The sequence below is a fragment of the Entelurus aequoreus genome, linkage group LG07 (genome assembly GCF_033978785.1).
Source record: "Entelurus aequoreus isolate RoL-2023_Sb linkage group LG07, RoL_Eaeq_v1.1, whole genome shotgun sequence".
Lineage (NCBI taxonomy): Eukaryota > Metazoa > Chordata > Actinopteri > Syngnathiformes > Syngnathidae > Entelurus > Entelurus aequoreus.
The window spans coordinates 36,273,444-36,292,177 of NC_084737.1; the positions used below are offsets into that span (position 1 = coordinate 36,273,444).

An 18,734-nucleotide genomic window follows, 5' to 3' on the forward strand; every position below is an offset into this window, starting at 1 on the left:
ATTTATAAATACATCCATCCATTTTCTACCGCTTGTCCCTTTTAGGGTCGCGGGGGGTGCTGGAGCCTATCTCAGCTGCATTCGGGCGGTAGGCGGGGTACACCCTGGACAAGTCGCCACCTCATCGCAGGGCCAACACAGATAGACAGACAACATTCACACTCACATTCGCACACTAGGGCCAATTTAGTGTTGCCAATCAACCTATCCCCAGGTGCATGTCTTTGGAGGTGGGAGGAAGCCGGAGTACCCGGAGGGAACCCACACAGTCACGGGGAGAACATGCAAACTCTACACAGAAAGATCCCGAGCCCGGAATTGAACTCAGGACTACTCAGGACCTTCCTATTGTGAGGCACATGCACCTGTGAGACCAGACAAATAAAACAAGACAAAGACTATTTAATTTTAAAAGTCCGTATTAAGATTTATTATTAAGTATACCTGGTTTGTATATGGATGTGTCTCATGAAGGATGACCACTGAACAGACAATATGAACAATCTCAATGAGATAATAGACATCATTAATAGGATGAATATGAATCCTGCATCTTCAGTGAGTGCAGGGTTGAAAGTGCTTGTAACTCAAGAAAGCATCTGGGAGCATAAATGATGCTTCATTATATAATATGTGCATAGAACAGTGAGGTTTCTACTGTGCAGTTTTGATGCAAAGTTAGTGCTCAAGAACAAAATGAAAACATCACAGTACATGCTCACTTGGTGAGGACTGTAGTCCGCAATCGCATGTCGACTACATGCTCAACAGAAATTACATTTGTTACATGTTTCACATTTCAGAAAGGTAGACTGGGTGGATCACTTTGCATAGGTTTAGGCCCTGCTCTGAAATACAAGGCTTTCGTTGTAGGAAGAAAATTAAAAAAACTCTCGCATGTCGGAATTAATGGTACTTGTTTGAAAATAAAAGGCAAAAGTCACAGCTTTCTGTTGAACCTAAAATGCTCACAATCCCTTTGCTTTGAAGTATTGTGTAAATACATTAACAGTATTGATTTACCTCAGTGCAAAAAGTAAATTATGGCTTTAAGAGGTGTAGAGGACCAGCTTGATGACAATACATGCACCAACTATTCAACACGTTATCTGAGATACAGAGGAAAACAATAACATGTACCAAAATGATTTTCTTGTGCAAGTAAACTTAAGCATAAGCCGCTTTCTCTCTTTCTTACTCATGATAGAAAACACTTCTGTGTTTAGAGCGAACAATTGTTGTTTTTTACAGTTTATAGTAAAGTAGCGTATGTGTTTAAATAAGTCCTGATATTGATATTATTTTTATACAACCCAAAAGACGTAGATGGTGTGTAGATGCAACAGTTTAGATTAGTACCTAAACTAAAACATAAATTGAAGCTTTGTGTCCCGTAGCAGCATGTTCGGCTCTATTGAGATCACACAGGTGGTTTAAATCCTTTTCAACATGTGTAACATTTACTCAATGTGGACTATTACTGTTATCATCAGAAACACAAGTAGAGCACATAAAAGGTGAGGGTAGTGGGCATATGATCTACAGGAAGTAAACTTACTCAAACCTTTCTATGGCTGACGTGATCATGATCTTCTCTTGAGTTCAAATGCTAGCAGCCACAGTGTCCTATACGGCACACCAGTCTTAAGATGTCAATAGAAACAAGTGAAAATATCTTCCTATGTCAGTAAATGTTGGGACAGTCCACGTAATTCCTGTCAAAGTATCCCCCCTTGTACAGCCAGTCCTCTCCTCCGGTGTGAGGGTTTGTTCCCAGCTGGAACCACCTGAAAGGAAATGCACAAAATGTTAGGTCAGTGTCATGTCAAGTGTATTTGGTATTAATAAGGACTTTAGGGTACGATACATATTTTAAAAAAAAAATTTAGTCAGGAAAAGATATTATGACATATTGTGTCACGGTTTGAACAATCCACTGAACAGATGTGAAAATTTAAAGTACACTGTGTCACCGAAAACACAGCTGAAATTTAGGACAAAATACAGTTCACATTATTATTAAACAATATGCAACTTAATTGGACATTTCCAACAAAACACATTTTTACAGATGAAATGCATCATCGACTCTGTGACCCTCTGAGCTCGAGCTGAGGTAGATGGGAGCATTTTAGTGCCATCCAGTGGAGTTTGCTTCACATCAACAAGGTTCGGCAGCTGCTGCACTAATTTTACTGCAGTGTTGGCTGTGCCCTTAAATAGCCAATATGTAAACTGCATCATTTTTGTTCAGCTTATTAGTTCCCTTCTTTCATTTGAAAACCAAAAGGCCTACATAAGTCAGCTTTGAATTGTGAATTTTTGACAATCACTTGTCCACTTTTTTGGCTGCCTCTCTCAGTCACCACTATCCTCGCACAGCGAGGTAGTAGTACAGTGATACCTTGAAAGGCAGATGTTGATACATTCAGCCCAAAGCATGACATTTTGCAATCAATAATACTGTATTGCTTGTATTTCGTCACGTGACTTCTTTCCAGAAGTAAAAACCAGTGGGTCTACAAACTCCTTTGTGTGTGACTGGATCAAGGAAATTGGTATCAAGACTATCCTGGATAAATATGCATCGTTTATGCTCGGGTAAGGTTGCATTTCATGATTTAACTTTGCGTCTACTGCCATGTTTGTTGATTTTGCACGTGCCGTTTATGAGTGCGCATGTTTTTCCCCGTCTTTGTCAAAAACCCTTTATAAATAAAATTAACTATCATTATAATTAATTATTATTACTAACATACAGATGCAAGGGGCCACTTTGCTACATTATGTACACTTAAATTACTAAAACCAATACAATGTAGGTCAATCAGTCAATATATGCTCAAGTATCTGAACAAAACATCCACTTAATAGCTTTGTGTTATAGGTAACAAGCAAATTAGTGTACTATCTAATCTAACCCCATTAAAATATTTAATTTCTTATTATCATTATACTTGATTCATATATTTATTATTCCACCAACTTAAACTTTTTTGAGAGCATTAGCATTAAACACTTACCATCTTGCAAGAGATGTGTCCACATGTTCATCATGACAGGACACGGAAATCCTCAATACAGGTAAAACGCACAGGTTGTTGGCCATTTCGGATTTCAGGTTCCATTTTTGGGGGGATTTGGGACAGTTACATTTATTCTTTGTTTTTTGTGTGAAATGTTTTAAATCAGGGCATGTTTATTTTACCTTGAAAATGTGTTGCGGGCCAATTAAAAAAATTACCTGACAACCCTGATATAGAGGATTAGATTACAGATTATATATATCTTCACCATGAAGAATATGTTGTTATTTTAAGTACCAGTATGATGGAAAAACAAGTTGCCTCTATAATGAAGCTATAATCATGTATACCAGGGGTAGGGAACCTGTGGCTCTTTTGATGACTGCTACTGGCTCTCAGATAAATCTTAGCTGACACTGCTTAACATGCTAAATCATGTATAATTCCGCTGGTAATCACAGTGTTAAAATAACGTTCAAAATATAAAACATTCTCATGCATTTTAATCCATCCATCCGTTTTCAACCACAGTGGTTCTCAACCTTTTTTCAGTGATGTACCCCCTGTGAACATTTTTTTAATTGAAGTACCCCCTTATCAGAGCAAAGCATTTTTGGTTGAAAAAAAGAGATAAAGAAGTGAAATACAGCACTATGTCATCAGTTTCTGATTTGTTAAATTGTATAACAGTGCAAAATATTGCTCGTTTGTAGTGGTCTTTCTTGAACTATTTGGAAAAAAAAGTTTAAAAAATAACTAAAACCTTGTTGAAAAATAAACAAGTGATTCAATTATAAATAAAGATTTCTACACATAGAAGTAATCATCAACTTAAAGTGCCCTCTTTGGGGATTGTAATAGAGATCCATCTGGATTCATGAACTTAATTCTAAACATTTCTTCACAAAAAAAGAAATCTTTAACATCAATATTTATGGAACATGTCCACAAAAAATCTAGCTGTCAACACTGAATATTGCATTGTTGCATTGTAATGAATGGAATAGCCTACTTGATTTGATGTTCAGTTTATGAACTTACATTCATATTTTGTTGAAGTATTATTCAATAAATATATTTATAAAGGATTTTTGAATTGTTGCTATTTTTTAGAATATTTAAAAAAAATCTCACGTACCCCTTGGCATACCTTCAAGTACCCCCAGGGGTACGCGTACCCCCATTTGAGAACCACTGTTCTACCGTACCTGTTTAAGAAGTCACATTAATGGTAATAAGTATTTTATTTATTATTGGTTAGCTTTAGAATAACAATGTTATTAAAAAGAATAAGAGACTTATTATATTCTAAAAATGTTAGTCTTACTTAAAAATGCACGCATTTAGTTGTATTCAGTGTAAAAAATATTATATGGCTCTCACGGAAATACATTTAAAAATATTAGGTTTTCATGGCTCTCTCAGCCAAAAGGGTTTCCGACCCCTGATGGGACCCAGTGGGTACAGAGACTATTTAGACCTCTTTAAATTTTTCACTCTTTGTTTTATTGTTAAAATCAAAACAGTTCATTTTATTTCTCATTAATGTAGATTCAGCACCACATATTGACAGAAAAAAACATGTACAATTTTTTGAAATAAAAAATAAAAAATTACATGTACATAAATATTCACAGCCTTTGCTCAATACTTTCTTGACGCACCGTTGGCAGCAATTACAGCCTCATATCTTTTTTAGGGATGATACTCGAAACCGGTTTTCCCGGTTGTTCGATAAGAAAAGAACCGAGTCCTCGGACTCGAATCCCTTTTTGAGAACCGGTACCCGTTATCGAGACCACTATAGTAAAGAAAAAGAGTTGGTTCTTTATTCGAATCCCTCGGAACGAATCCCGCCCCGACCAGAAATGCTCCGTGTGACATCACAAGAAATGGCGTCACGTAGCTCAGTCATTTTTTGTACAGGCGCGAAACAGGACAGTCGCGTGCAAGTTAAGGACCCCCGGCAACTTTGTGATTTTATTGGACGCAGCCCCGGAAGTAAATGGGGGAGGGAAGGTTTTTGTAGAGGGAAGAAATTTGGCGTGACAGCACAAACACATGACGAACACTTTTACGACCAACCGGAAACATAGCAACAAGGCTAGCAACGCACCTCCTTTACGGCAGCTGTCGCAACGTTCTTAAAGCAACCGCAGCACATACATATATGACATCTCCCTTTTTTAACTTTTGTTTTTCTTTCCTTTAAACAAAACAAAATCACACTGTATATGTGTTGTCTGTCTAATTATAAATAATGCAGACCTGGCGTGTTGGCTGAGTTCTTGACGTTTACTTTCACAGCGTGCTCATAACGCCACTCTTAGCTGCCGGGTGACGACATGTAACAACACTTTTCGTATGCTCGTCACTCCCGTTGCATGCTGGGTAGTGTAGTTGATATATTCCCTAGCTCATAACATCTTTCCCCCTATAAAGAAATAATGTTAACTCAATAAAGTGTATTTCTTTTTTAGCTTTAACTTTTATTTTTTTAGCATTGTAACCACATTTGCAAAAAACTTTTCATAGAATTTTCTTTCAATAAATTAATAAAGTGCAAAAATGTCAAAGCATCATAACAAACAGTTATGTCAAATAGCAGCAGAATTGCACTTTTTGGAGAGCTGTATTATTTTCAGTTTTGTGCCCAAGGGACTGATTTTATTTAACACTATATTATTATTTATACACCTATAGTGATCACAGAGACAGGTTGTTTTTGTGTTACTGTATATATTTGTTTTTCTGAAAAATCCCACTTAATATACTTTGGGTAACAACAGTCAATATTTATTTATTTTATTTTATTTTTTTAGGGGGGTAACAGTCAATATTTATTTATTTATTAGATTAAATTGTTTTCTTATATAATAAAAGTGAGCTTTTGTTAAACCAAATATTGTGTGTTTTTTTTTCCATATACAACAACCTATCTGGACTTGATAAGAGAATCGATAAGGAATCGGTTCGATAAGAGGATTTGATAATAGGCTCGAACTCGATAATTTCTTATCAAACATCATCCCTAATCTTTTTGAATACGATGCCACAAGTTTGGCACACCTATCTATAGGCAGTTTCGCCCATTCCTCTTTGCAGCACTTCTCAAGTTCCATCAGATTGGATGGGAAGCGTTGGTTTTCATCCACCTCAGGGGAGGGAGGAGAACCTTCCAAAAGGACAACCATCTCTACAGAAAACCACCAATAGGGCCTGTATGGTAGAGTTGCCAGACGGAAGCCATTTCTTAGTAAAAAAATTGCCAACATGCACCTGAAAGACTTTTAGACCATGAGAAACAAAATTCTCTGGTATGATGAGAAAAAGCTTGAACTATTTGGCGCGAATGCCAGGCATCATGTTTGGAGGAAACCAGTCACCAGTCCAATACTATCCCAAAAGTGAAGCATGGTGGTGGCAGCATCATGCTGTGGGGATGGTTTTCAGCGGCAGGAAATGGGAGACTAGTCAGGATAGAGGGAAATGTGAATGCAGCAATGTACAGAGACATCCTGGATGAAAACCATTGCTTCCCCTCCAATCTGATGGAGCTGGAGAGGTGCTGCAAAGAGGAATGGGCGAAACTGCCTAGAGATAGGTGTGCCAAGCTTGTGGTATTGTATTCAAAAATACTTGAGGCTGTAATTGCTGCCAAATGGGGCATCAACAAAGTAAGCAAAGGGTCTGAATAAATGTGATTTTTTTGTTTTATATTATTAATACATTTGAAACATTTCTACATTTGTGTTTTTTTCTGTCAGGATGGGGTACTGAGTGTGCATTAATGAGAAATAAAATGGTATTTTTTTGATTTTAGCAAATCGCTGCAATGAAACAAAAAGTGACAACATTTGAAGGGTTTGAAATACTTTCCATACCCACTGTACCAGTATCTGATTTATAACACCGAAAGACTTACAACATTTTCAAGTAAATAGATATGATCAAAATAGCATAAATCTCACAGAGATTTCGGAGCCATTTTAAGGGACAATGAGCAAGCCAATCACGTCATCCTTGACGTAGAGGTGGGAACCACAGATCCCTTCCTCATCAACAACAATGCTAATCAAGGAGCCTTTGTGAGAGCCAACAATCATTACTTTGGGACAAATTATGATCCAGAACCTTATAACTTTTAGCCTGAATATAAGGAAGGTGATCTACAAGTTTTAGAAGCTGTGTATTAAACAGATATAACTTTTATGAAACATAAGCATCATGTAGCAGATATGATGTGTTTTGTATCCCGTTTCAATAAAAACTATCATAATCCACACGAAGGGTTAAAAGGAAAAGTTGCTGCCTACAGACACCGTATTCGGTTGTTGTGTCTTTGTCTCGATCTCAAAAATAAATGTCACAAATGATACATCTCTGGATTTATGGCTAAATCCTCCTATTAACCAGGTGGGGGGCATGATTTATAATCTAGAATAACTTTGACGAGCTGAGATGCATACGCCCAGCAGGACACCGACTGGCTCAATTAATGCCGCTGCATAAGCTAATAGTTAGCTTTCAGTTAGGAATTTGTCGCTGAAAAATATTTTGTCTGTGTTGGCGCTTATAACATTTTTTTTTGCGTATTTCCAGTATGACTGATCTGTTGATATGGTCAAAGTGCAGCAATGTTCCAATTATGACATTATCCGACCCCGTATCTATAGAAATTGCCTAAGCAATTTAGAGCGGAATATTCAAAATGGCTGTCTCAAATTGAGGCATTTTGTAAAGTTTAGACTGTATTTTCGCATACTTTGCGGATTTGGAAATACAGTTGGATATGGTTTAATGGATACGATAAAACAAAATTCAGCATATAAGTCAAATTGTCTTTCTATTATACTGGTACTTTAAGGTGACACACTGAAGTTGAACTACCAAGCTTTTGAAAGTTGGACAGGGTCAGATTTACCTGGTTGACCACTCCTCCTCATCCTTGGATCGCTCTTTACGCGCAACCCTCTGCTTCTCCTCAAGGCGCTCTTTTTCTGCACTTGCTTTGTCTGCAAATACACAAAATCAGATGACAGAAGCAATCATTTAAAAACGAAGCATTAAAACATCCTGAAAATTTAGACTGGTGATACCTATTTCTCCGTTCTCCATGGCTCTGATGTCGGGCCTGTGCCGACAGTCAGTCGGTGCAAGTAGTTGCTCCATGCCGGGCTCCAGCTCGTTTAGTGTCATGGCAAAGCTGGTAAAGTTATACATCTGAACGAGAGTATATACAATTACACTTGACTGGAAAGAAATATACAAGTACGTAACAGCTGTTGGAGGTTCGTTGCTCCAAATATTAACAATATGGCGATCACTCTTTCTCCATAGCTGGTCCCAGGGTTTGGAATACTTTACCTGCCAAACTATGGACAATTAGAGACCTATATTTGTTTAAAACTAAACTTAAGAACCAATTATTCTGAGACGCTTTTGGTTCTTAAGATCACTGTGATACTTATGAATTTAAACCTGTCATGTTTATTATCCGTTCTTGTATTTTGCTGTTTTTCTTGCACTGTTTGGTGTCCAGCACTTTAGTGCAGCTATAGCGGATGTAAGGAGCTTTACAAATAAAGTTTTAATGATTAATTGATATATGCACTGTGCAAGCCAACCTGTTCTGAGTGAGCGGGTCGTGGCGATATCCTCCACAGTAAGGCACTTTCTGGTATCACAGTTACAGTCTCTAGAACGGCATTCTCATCTTCACAACTATGTTCCTGCACAAACAGATAAACACAAAAAATAACTAACGCTGTCAAAAGTGGAAAACGGTAATGGAGCCCTTTGTACAGTACACAATGCAAACAGCTATGTCACAGAACTAAAATTGTCACAAATTGGACACATCTCTCAAGCAAATATGTCATTGCAAGGCATTATGGGTAAGTGCTGGGAAAGAGCTAACCATACACTACACCTTGGACATAACTTACTAGACAACAGCAGCAGCACACTACATACATTATGTACAATGTTTTACCTTACCTGCTACTACTGTCACGCGTGTTATTGTGAAAGAAGAGATCAAATTAATTCACAAACTCTTTCAAAGACAAATAATAATACATGTCAAAAATAGGTACAACCTGATTTATCGGACCTGTGTGATCAGTAAGTCTGTACCTGATTAGCCAACACTTAACATGCTTTTACGCACGTTTTTTTTTTTTGACAAAGCAATTTCCTTCCTAAATCCTTCCCTCAGGTGTTGTCGTTCCTTATGAGCGACTTCTCACTCAGAGTTTATAAATCTGGAGCAAAATGCAAGGATTCCATACAGCACTCACCTGCTTCAGCTTCTTTGAGTCCCCTCCTGCCTTCTTGTCGGACTTTTTGTGTGCTTCATAGACCTTAGGGTCCACACTGTACATGCACTCGGTCCACTTTCCATAAATCACACTATGTTTCTTCTTACTGGTTGAGCAAGAGGAGGGACATAAAGAAGATGCAGTAAAAGACTTGGTGGATACCTGACTAATGTGCTTCCATCTTACCTGCTGTCTTGTATGTGACCTTCCACGTTGTGCAGCTCTTTTCCAAACATGCCACAGGGTTTGAAGTTCAACACACACTTATCTCCCGTGCTGAATTATTGTTATAATGACAATGTCAGTAGTCTGGTATCTATATCTGCTTTCAACACAGTAACTGTCATCATACCTGTGATTTACAATCTCTACTGTTCCATATTGCTCGATCCAAAGCTTTCCTAAGATGACGTTGTGCACACAGCACATTGGGTTTGTCCATGTGTAAGCTTCTTTATGTCTGAAAGAAATTTGCAGCTTCTTGAAGACTGCATGGTTTAGTCTTGAGAGATAAAATGTGCAAAGTTATGTCTTTTAACTATTTAAGTGTATATTTGTATGAACTAGGGATGTTCCGATCATGGTTTTATGCTGCCGATTCCGATACTGATCATCCATGAGTGAGCTTGGCCGATACAACACCAATTACATGCAATAACTGTAAAAAAAAAAATTATTTCATTATAGAGAGTGCTATTGACAGTTCAACATACTATTTAACTAGTTCTTTATTTTCTTTTATTACAAACAATTGGTAGAGCAAAACAAAGTCAACAGTCCACAATAACCAAACAAAACCAAAAACTACTATCTGCTACTTATTTAAACCCTTTGGGTTTTGCCCTCAAAGTCCTCCTGGATCCAGGGAATTATTCTTAGTTTTTAAACATTAACAAAAACAAAAAAATGCTTTGATGACAATTTAAATATTGATCTGATCATTCTAGTATCGATCATATGCTGATACCATCCCTAATATCAACACCACCAATTTATGGATTGATCCGATCCTCCTCTTACATGTCATGTACTGACTGTGACAATGATGACACACAAACATTTGCCTTTATATTATTATTATTAATCTACTTGTTAATTTCCTGTTAATAACGGCTTACTTTCTGCTAGGACTGGGCGATATGGCTGAAAACGGTATCACGATAAAGGTGTTTTATATTGGTCGATAACTATTGATATTTTTTATGACCTATGAAAAATAAGAACCAGGAGACAAAATATATTCAATGTAAGCATTTTAATTTAAAACATTTAAAACCTTCCTCTGACTATACTGTATATAAGCCCATCCGCTATCAAGGCAGAAAGGAAAGGAAATGTCAACACAACCATGGAAAACACTGCGTCAACGTAAACAAAATTCTAAACTCTAATTCAACACTTAACAATATAATTTTCCACAATTAAATGTGCAAAAAAAAGGACTTTGTAAGAAACGCCTAATAAAGTGTAACAATATATATAGTGCCAAGCCTGTAAATTTAAACACAAGAGAAACCTGAGAAAAAAAATATTTTCTGCAGGTTTAGTGCCGACTGTGCTCAAGGGTGAGCGTGGATAAGGTAGTGTGGCATTACTGATTATGAGTACATTTGTCTGACTACGGTCCGTTTTAAAAAATCCAAAAGACTGCCATACTGTCGAGGTGACTTTTCCTTTTTTATCGACAAGTTATTCACTCTCTGCAGCACTCATTCTCAGTTTCTCTTCTCACCCCATGCAAAGAATAAACCCCAAGTAAACAAAATGGCGCAAGCAAACTTGATAGTTGATACTTACTTGATGGTCTGTTAGCGTGTCAATTCCACTGATCAGTGATCACTTCCTGCGTTGCTCGGTTACAAGAGAGCGAGTGCCTTTGTTTATGCAAACAACTTTACTTCGCAACTTCCGGTTTGTTCTGACAAAAAAATAATAATAATTTAAATTTATCGGCTGCATTTTTTATTAATATCGAATACATGTGTATCGCGATATACCTGTATATTGATATAGTTTTATCACCCAGCCATACTTTCTGCTGTAGCATGGTTCCATCTACACTTCTTAAACTTTACTAAGCACTTATTTCTTGGTGTGGTTTCAGGCTAGGGTAGCTTAGCTATTAGCATGCTTGATCCTGGCTTTCTCATCCTTCAGTGATAATACTTGGTAATGATACTTTAAATACTAAGAAATGCAGTTTATTTACCGCAATGGAGGTGATTATCATTAGCTTAGGGAAGTGGCTCCACATTGTGTATGGAGATACATAATTAGCTGCTAGTCGCTTGTCACCCAGAGAGGATCAGCGTTTGTGATCGGCAGTTAAAAGCATTAATCAGCAATGGCTGATCACATACTCTTTTTTAACAAAAATCAGCTAATACCGATCGGTGGCCGATCAATCGGCACATCCCTAGTATGAACACTTCATTTATATATTTTTCACAATAATAGCCCCCCAGTAACCGGTTTGTTAAGTTGTGTTTAACTTAAATAGAAGTAAAAATGATTTAAAACATTGCTTCCTTGCCTCCCAGCACACATGCTATCGGTGGTGAGGCAACAATGGCAGCAGTCTAAAAAGTTTCTAACAACATGAAAGCAAAGTTTAAGCATGCTTCATTCTTGGCCACAAGACATCTGACAACATTCAAAGCATCATTAAGATGCACAAGATACAGTTCTAACATTTGCAAACCAATCAAAATGCAGTGCAGCAAATGAAAGTGTGTGTGTGAGAATGCGGGTGTTAATTCACAAATTCTCACTTCAGTAACTCCAGCGTCATTGTGCCTTTGGGTTCGGCCTCGACACTTTTTCCCCAGAACTTGAGTTTTGGGTAAATGGATCCATGGAAAGCAAACTCTTGCTTCAGAGACTCTGCATGGAAGGCACTGATGGGCGGGTGGTGGCTTACCTGCTCCGAGATCAATCTGTAGCCATCGTCCTCTCTAAAAAATAAAAATATTTCAAAGATAAAATAAATAAAGAAGATGGATAAGAAAGAAATGTGTAATGCATTCTTAAATACCTCATGAGTTCAAAAGTCTCTCCCAGTAAAGGATTAAATGGCTTTCCAGTCCTTTCCCATTGAGATGCTACAGCTGAAACAGCAAAGGCGGCAACAACCTGTTGTGGTGACATTAAGATTACATTTAATACAGTGTGTTAGCTCGAAAATGTGAAATTTTAATATGGATCAGTGTGCCGTGATTTAACCGTACCTGCATGCGGTCTGTAGAGTCCGACAAACGGCAGGCTTTGTGGATGAGGTGTGTGTGTTCCATGTACTCCGAGATTCTCTGGAGGAAGCTCAGGGGCTCATTAAACACAACAGGCATCGCTATTTTGGACAGCTCCTGCAGCAACATAATATAAAGGACCATCAACATACAAATGGCAAGCTTCAGAGCACAAGTATGTACACAAGTCTGCTAAAATGCTTTTGTGATGGTGCTCACATATAGCAAATATGTATCCTTTTCACTAAAGTTATTTTGGTACCATTTGATGCTGAAAAATGGGATTCTTAAACCAAATATAGCTGACGAGCATAAATTAAACAGGATAAAAAAGGTTCAGTTTGTATAATAATTACACCAGTATTTTTTTCCCCGATATGGACATACATATACAAATAAAAACGTCAAACTCATCTTTTTGCTGAGGCAAATAGAAATATAATGAAGTAGGAGGAAGGAGTCGTGCTCTTGGAAATGAATATCTGACAGCAATATAATGAAGTAGGAGGAAGGAGTTGTGCTCTTGGAAGGGAATATGTGACAGCAAAATAGACATTTTTTCCACAAAAATTAAAGAATGGTTAAAAGCTGTACTTAAAAATAGACCAAAAAGTGCATTGTGTGATGCTTCCATTAATATCATAAGCATTACAATTCTTAATATATGCTTTTCTTTAACCAAGTAAAACTCACCATGCCGATACATTTCTTCAGTATGCTCGTCACACTGAAGTTGTTTCTGGTGATCATTTCAGCAGGCAAGGTTTTCCTTGTAAAAAACAAAAATACATAATTTTGTTTGATTTAATCACACTAACAAATGTAGTTCTATTTAACGGTGTATGTAATTGCAACGACTCAAAAGATGTGTTACCAATCAGAAATGCAATGTTTTCATTGAAAAATTGTTAGAGTACCATGCACAGTTCCTCACCTACGCTGCCACACTGCATTCTGCTCTGCAGCAGAGCTATCAGTCACCTGATCACTGCTGTCAAGCACCAGGGCATCCTTGAAACTGACCTCCAAGGAATCATCTGACTCAAGCCCTGGGGAGGATGAGGGCAGGAAAAGAAACATCTTTTCATTCATGCACAAAGAGCAATTTACACTCATTTACCATTTAAGTAGGACGACATTTCATAATACTGAGAAATGGTTATTATTAACTAGAAAGTCAATGTGTAGAAACCACAATGAGAACATGGGCAAATGCGCTGCAATGTCCAACCCATCCATCCATCCATCCATTTTCTACCGCTTATCCCTTTCGGGGTCCCGGGGGGTCGCTGGAGCCTATCTTAGCTGCATTCGGGCGGTAGGCGGGGTACACCCTGGACAAGTCGCCACCTCATCGCAGGGCCAAAACAGATAGACAGACAACATTCACACTCACATTCACACACTAGGGGCATTTTAGTGTTGCCAATCAAACTATCCCCGGGTGCATGTCTTTGGAGGTGGGAGGAAGCCGGAGCACCCGGAGGGATCCCACACAGTCACGGGGAGAACATGCAAACTCTGCACAGAAAGATCCCGAGCGCAGGATTGAACCCAGGACCTTCGTATTGTGAGCAATGTCCAAACGGTCCAAAAACATGTAAATGATCCAAAAGCAAAAACAGGAATAAGAAAATATGCTTCAAAAGCTAAAAACAGACACAATATAGCCCAATTACAACTGCATGAGAAAAATACTGCAAGTTCACGGAACCAAACCGAAGTTTGACAGGTTACCACAGGTGAGCCATGTTGAGGGTGATCAGTCTTTAAGACATGAGCCGCAGGAATACTTAAAAGAAAATTGCTGACTTTTGAATGGGCAAAATAAAAATGTACTTATTGTTTTGTTAAAGACTTTCTTTTTTTCTTACAATTTTATAGAGCAACCTTATATTGATAGTAGAGCATAGGTCTGGCTCCCCAGCTAGTCTGGTCAACTAACGTTTGGCTCCTCTTCTTACTCTCTGACAGTTAAATTGCATTGCGGGTTTACGCCACTGCAAACTTGCTCAATTAATATGACAGTGTCACCCATAAAAAGAGCATTGTTACTTTTAGTGACAGCGTAAAATACTGGGTGTCACTACAATGATGGTGCAACAGCAGTCGTCCTGTCTCACCTGTCTCGGCGTCGTAAAACTCCTCCTCGCTGTTCATAGTGAGTAGAAACAGTAGATTTGTTACTCCGAAGTCATTTTCAGCAACGAAACATCACTCTCTCGGACCATCGCAGACAGCCAAACACGTAACCTGTAAACATACGGACGGCGTGTTACAGAAATACGTAGTTATATGTATATCAGCTGTCTCATAACAAGCCATTGTTTAAACATAAAATAGCCTTTAGGGCAGCTAGCTAAAGTAGCAGTTAGCAACATTGCTGAGTTCAAATGCCTTCGGAGACATTAACTAACCTTAGCAGCACACACCCTGACAAGCAAAGGGCAGTTTGGATACTTGTATGTGTATGTAGATATAGTTTAATAATAATATACCTGTGAATAGATGTCAAACTAGTGAGCTGGTAACATAAACAATTGAAGACAGCCCAGCCTTTGGAGATGGGCGGAATCGGTGGCAAGGACGAAATGATTGACATATACATCAGCCAATCAGAGCGCAGTGTGAATATGACGCAATTGGCAATCCGTTATTTTGACAATAAATTAGATAGAAGAACAAAAGTGAAAGAGGTCACCCTCAAATGACTTTACAAATGTTACTCTAAAATACAAAAGTAAAATTGACTCATTGCGCACTTTTTGTTCCAATGCAGACAAAACATCCCATTAAAAAAAAAAGAGTACGTACTCTCGTGTTTTCTGGACTGACCTAAATAATTTAATACATTCCAAAATGTAATCCTCATTAAAAAATACTATCAGACATGTACTATTTGGCCTTTATAAATTAGATACATTAGAAATTGATAAATCATATATTATCAATTAACCTCCTTTTAATTTTGGCTGAATTTATATATTGTGTTAAGTTTACAAATCAACGACCAAGTGTCATTGATTTTAAAATAGTATTGATGTCATATGTGGATAACCTGAATCTCTCTACGAACCCAAAAAGGACCAAAACGACTCTCAAAACTGCAATTTATGTTAAAAAGATAACCTCAAGCTACTTTTTTACATCTCACTTATATGTAAACTACATGTTCATCCTGTTCTGTATTGTTTATGTAAATTGTGTGTGCGTTCTAATAAAGTAAATAATAATAATAATAAATAAATGAATAAAAGACACCCACAGACAATTAAAATACGATTAAGTGAAATTATTTGTCTACAAATTGGTTAATAGTGGTTTGGGGGAAATGTAATAGTTTGTACATAACATCACAATTATGGAATTATGCTGATATTTGTACCATGAATGGATTATCGTGGACCCCGAACTAAACATGTTGAAAAATGTATTTGGTTGTTACCATTTAGTGGTCAATTGGACGGAATATGTACTATAGTAAACTGATTCTGTACTGATTCATATGATGTATTATATTCCCTCACAATCTGCTAATAAATGCAATCAAAAAAAGTTCATTTTCCAAATATTTTAAATACATTTGAATTTTAGTTCCATTAAACGATCAAATATAATTAATTATTGACGTGAAATTCCGGTTACAAAATGTCCAAAGAGTAATTTCCATGAAAATCCTATTTACTATCGCTAATCGGAAATAGGATTTTAAAAATAAAAGTTTATTCCAAATGGGCTGCACACAAATGTTTCAGTTGGCAGTACAGTACCATAGCAATCTAATGCAAAAAATAAACGATGTGAAGACATGGAAAAAAAAATCTCCTACCATTGCAGAAACTGACTAAAAAATGTTTTATTGTGAAATAATTTACCGGAAGTGATATTGACCGACTAAGGGGTTACTCGACTACTACGGCGTGTTATGGCAACAGTCCAGTCAGAACGGTGATTCGTGTGGCTCTCCCAAGTCGAGTGAGTCACTCATTTTAATGTACATTTTAATAGACATCATGGTCACCCTGAACTGAAAAATTGTTTTTTTCTTTGTTAAAAACAGAAAACACATAGTAGCCACGATGAGCAGAGAAGGAGACAAGTGCGTAAAGAGCGCGCCTCGGAACCAGAAGCCATCCAAGACCTCTCACACCCAGCAGGGAACCATCCCGAGGAGGAAAAAAGACAACCACAGTTGCAGCCAGCCAAAAGGGAAAGAGGTTAAAAGTGTTGCAAAACGTCCGGTATGTGTGTCAACAAGTGCGGTGACGGAGTGCCAGAGGAGTCCTGCGGCTCCAAGAAAGCTTTCGGACGCCAGTAATGCTTCAGAGGACCTGAGCAAAGACTCGGGATGCTTGTCGGGGAAACTCTCCTCCGACAGCAGCTCGGAAAACTCCGATTGTACTTCAGAGGGCAACAAGCGCGACTCTACCACCGGCGACAACCAATTCAAGTGGACGGACAGAAGAGCTTATCAGAGTCCGAACACTGACGGCATAGACGCTGAAGCAGCAGGGACCACCTGCTGCCCACCTATGGGCGCTCCTGCAGGGGCAATGACCTTGTACAACTCTTCTGGGGCATTTATGCACCTCATGATGGCAGAAACGACGGATGACTTGGTTAGAGAAGTGGACGAATTGAGGTCCGAAAACGAGTATTTGAGAGTAAGTGTCTATAGGTTTCATTAAAAAAAATATTTTTTGATGAAGTATAGCAGAATTTACCCACAGTCACCCGGGCAATGGATGCTAAAATACAGTCCATAAGAGGTCAGCAGGTGTTGTCAAATTATATTTTATATTTTATTTAGATTTATGGTTGCAGTGGATTAGTTTGAATTAATCACAATCGTATATAATTTATTTTTAATCTTTATTGTGTTTCATTTTGCATGAGGAAAGACTGACTGCACTTGATATGTTTGTTTAACACCTTAAACATCATAAAAAAAACTGTCCTGTTTTTCATATACATGTATCCATTTCAATGTGGATCTGTTAATCCTTTTGTGTTATTAATGTGCTATTTTAAAATGAGAATGTCTGCCTCAGAGTGTACATAATACTTTGTTGGTCGACGGTTCTTTCATGTCTTTTTTTGGTCCTCAAATTTACCATCAAGAGGGCCAACATGTTGGTTAAAGCAGGGGTCCCCAACCTTTTTTCCACCAGGGATCGGTTTACTGTATGCATTATTTTCACGGACCGGCTTTCCACATGTGGCAGATAAAAACAGCAAAAAAATGAGTGTGAAAAATAAACTCATTATAACGCTAAAGTTGTAATATAAAGGAATTGTAATATACATCTATTAACAAGCTTATTGGTGTGTTTAGTGGGACAGGCGAACGTTAAGCTGTAGAAAATGCGATAGTTTATAAATTAACTAATGTTTGTGTGTGGCCTGGTAGCAAATGTGTCACGGACCGGTACTGGTCCCCGGACCGGTGGTTGGGGACCACTGGGTTAGGGCATAGGCGCCGATCTACATTTCTGCCAGTGGGTGCTCGGTGTGTGTGTATTAAAAAAAAAAGATGTTCAGCGAAGTTAATATCCCATATGATTTGTGGCTTTATTACTTTGTAAAACGGACAAACCCGCCACAAAATGAACATGATTATCCAAAAGTTATTTTAAAGATTGAAAGTTTCCATCAATCCCACGTGGGTGCTCGGCATTGCCCGTGGGTGCTAGGAACCCGAAGCACCCATGGGATCGGCGCTTATGGGTTAGGGTCTTCCATTTTAACTTGTTTGCTTATGCAGCTTGTCAATACCGCCTCAAATGTCTATTTGTGCATGCATGACCGTAATGCTACTTGGACAAACTGCCCAAAATGTGTTGATAGCGACGTTTCAGGAAATTTGAATCATTCTGCAAATAGGTTAACTGCGTTAACATGTTCTATCTGGTTGATAATGATGACGGATAAATACACATTAACTCGTTAACTTTGATAGCCAGCTGTAGTATTAAGAAAATGCAACAGTTACTAGAAATTAGAACATTTTATGGCACGTCCTAAATAACAATATGGTACAAAGAGGCTTGAAATTACAATATTCCTAAAGGAAGATTATCAATTGAACTAGATCAGTGTTTCTTAACTATAGGGCAGGGCCCTTTTTTGGGCCGCGACCG

At 37.9% G+C, this 18,734-nt stretch overlaps 2 protein-coding genes across 4 annotated transcripts in view; one reads left to right on the forward strand and one right to left on the reverse strand.

Moving 5' to 3' along the window:
• Positions 1-692: 692 nt before the first annotated feature.
• On the reverse strand, positions 693-15,205 carry LOC133653752 (oxysterol-binding protein-related protein 2-like). 2 transcript variants are annotated; one of them, XM_062053404.1, is made up of 14 exons: positions 15,093-15,205; positions 14,718-14,847; positions 13,529-13,643; positions 13,288-13,363; positions 12,577-12,711; positions 12,384-12,481; positions 12,121-12,303; positions 9,702-9,809; positions 9,536-9,625; positions 9,329-9,455; positions 8,654-8,758; positions 8,126-8,249; positions 7,951-8,041; positions 693-1,787 (listed from the first exon to the last, which is right to left on the reverse strand). In XM_062053404.1, the coding sequence occupies exons 2-14, from the start codon at positions 14,752-14,754 to the stop codon at positions 1,685-1,687; spliced, it is 1,392 nt and encodes a 463-aa protein (XP_061909388.1). In that variant the 5' UTR covers positions 14,755-14,847; positions 15,093-15,205; the 3' UTR covers positions 693-1,684. The 2 variants fall into 2 exon arrangements, with proteins under 2 accessions (XP_061909388.1, XP_061909389.1); XM_062053405.1 differs by having other exon boundaries at positions 15,012-15,145.
• Positions 15,206-16,494: 1,289 nt separating this feature from the next.
• LOC133653755 (uncharacterized) overlaps positions 16,495-18,734 on the forward strand; it is a 29,680-nt gene continuing 27,440 nt past the window's right edge. Inside the window, exons 1-2 of one of the 2 annotated variants that reach the window (XM_062053411.1) lie at positions 16,495-16,569; positions 16,655-17,258. In XM_062053411.1, coding sequence (XP_061909395.1) covers positions 16,674-17,258 — 585 coding nt within the window. In that variant the 5' untranslated portion in view covers positions 16,495-16,569; positions 16,655-16,673. The other variant, XM_062053412.1, reaches the window with a different exon arrangement.

Coding starts and splice junctions, on each gene's coding strand:
- LOC133653752 (XM_062053404.1), bottom strand. CDS start 14,754: ATGAACAGCGAGGAGGAGTTTTACGACGCCGAGACAG. Junction 12,304..12,383: donor GAGACTTTTGAACTCATGAG/GTATTTAAGAAT, acceptor TTTATTTTTTAG/AGAGGACGATGGCTACAGAT. Junction 9,626..9,701: donor GTAGAGATTGTAAATCACAG/GTATGATGACAG, acceptor ACAATAATTCAG/CACGGGAGATAAGTGTGTGT.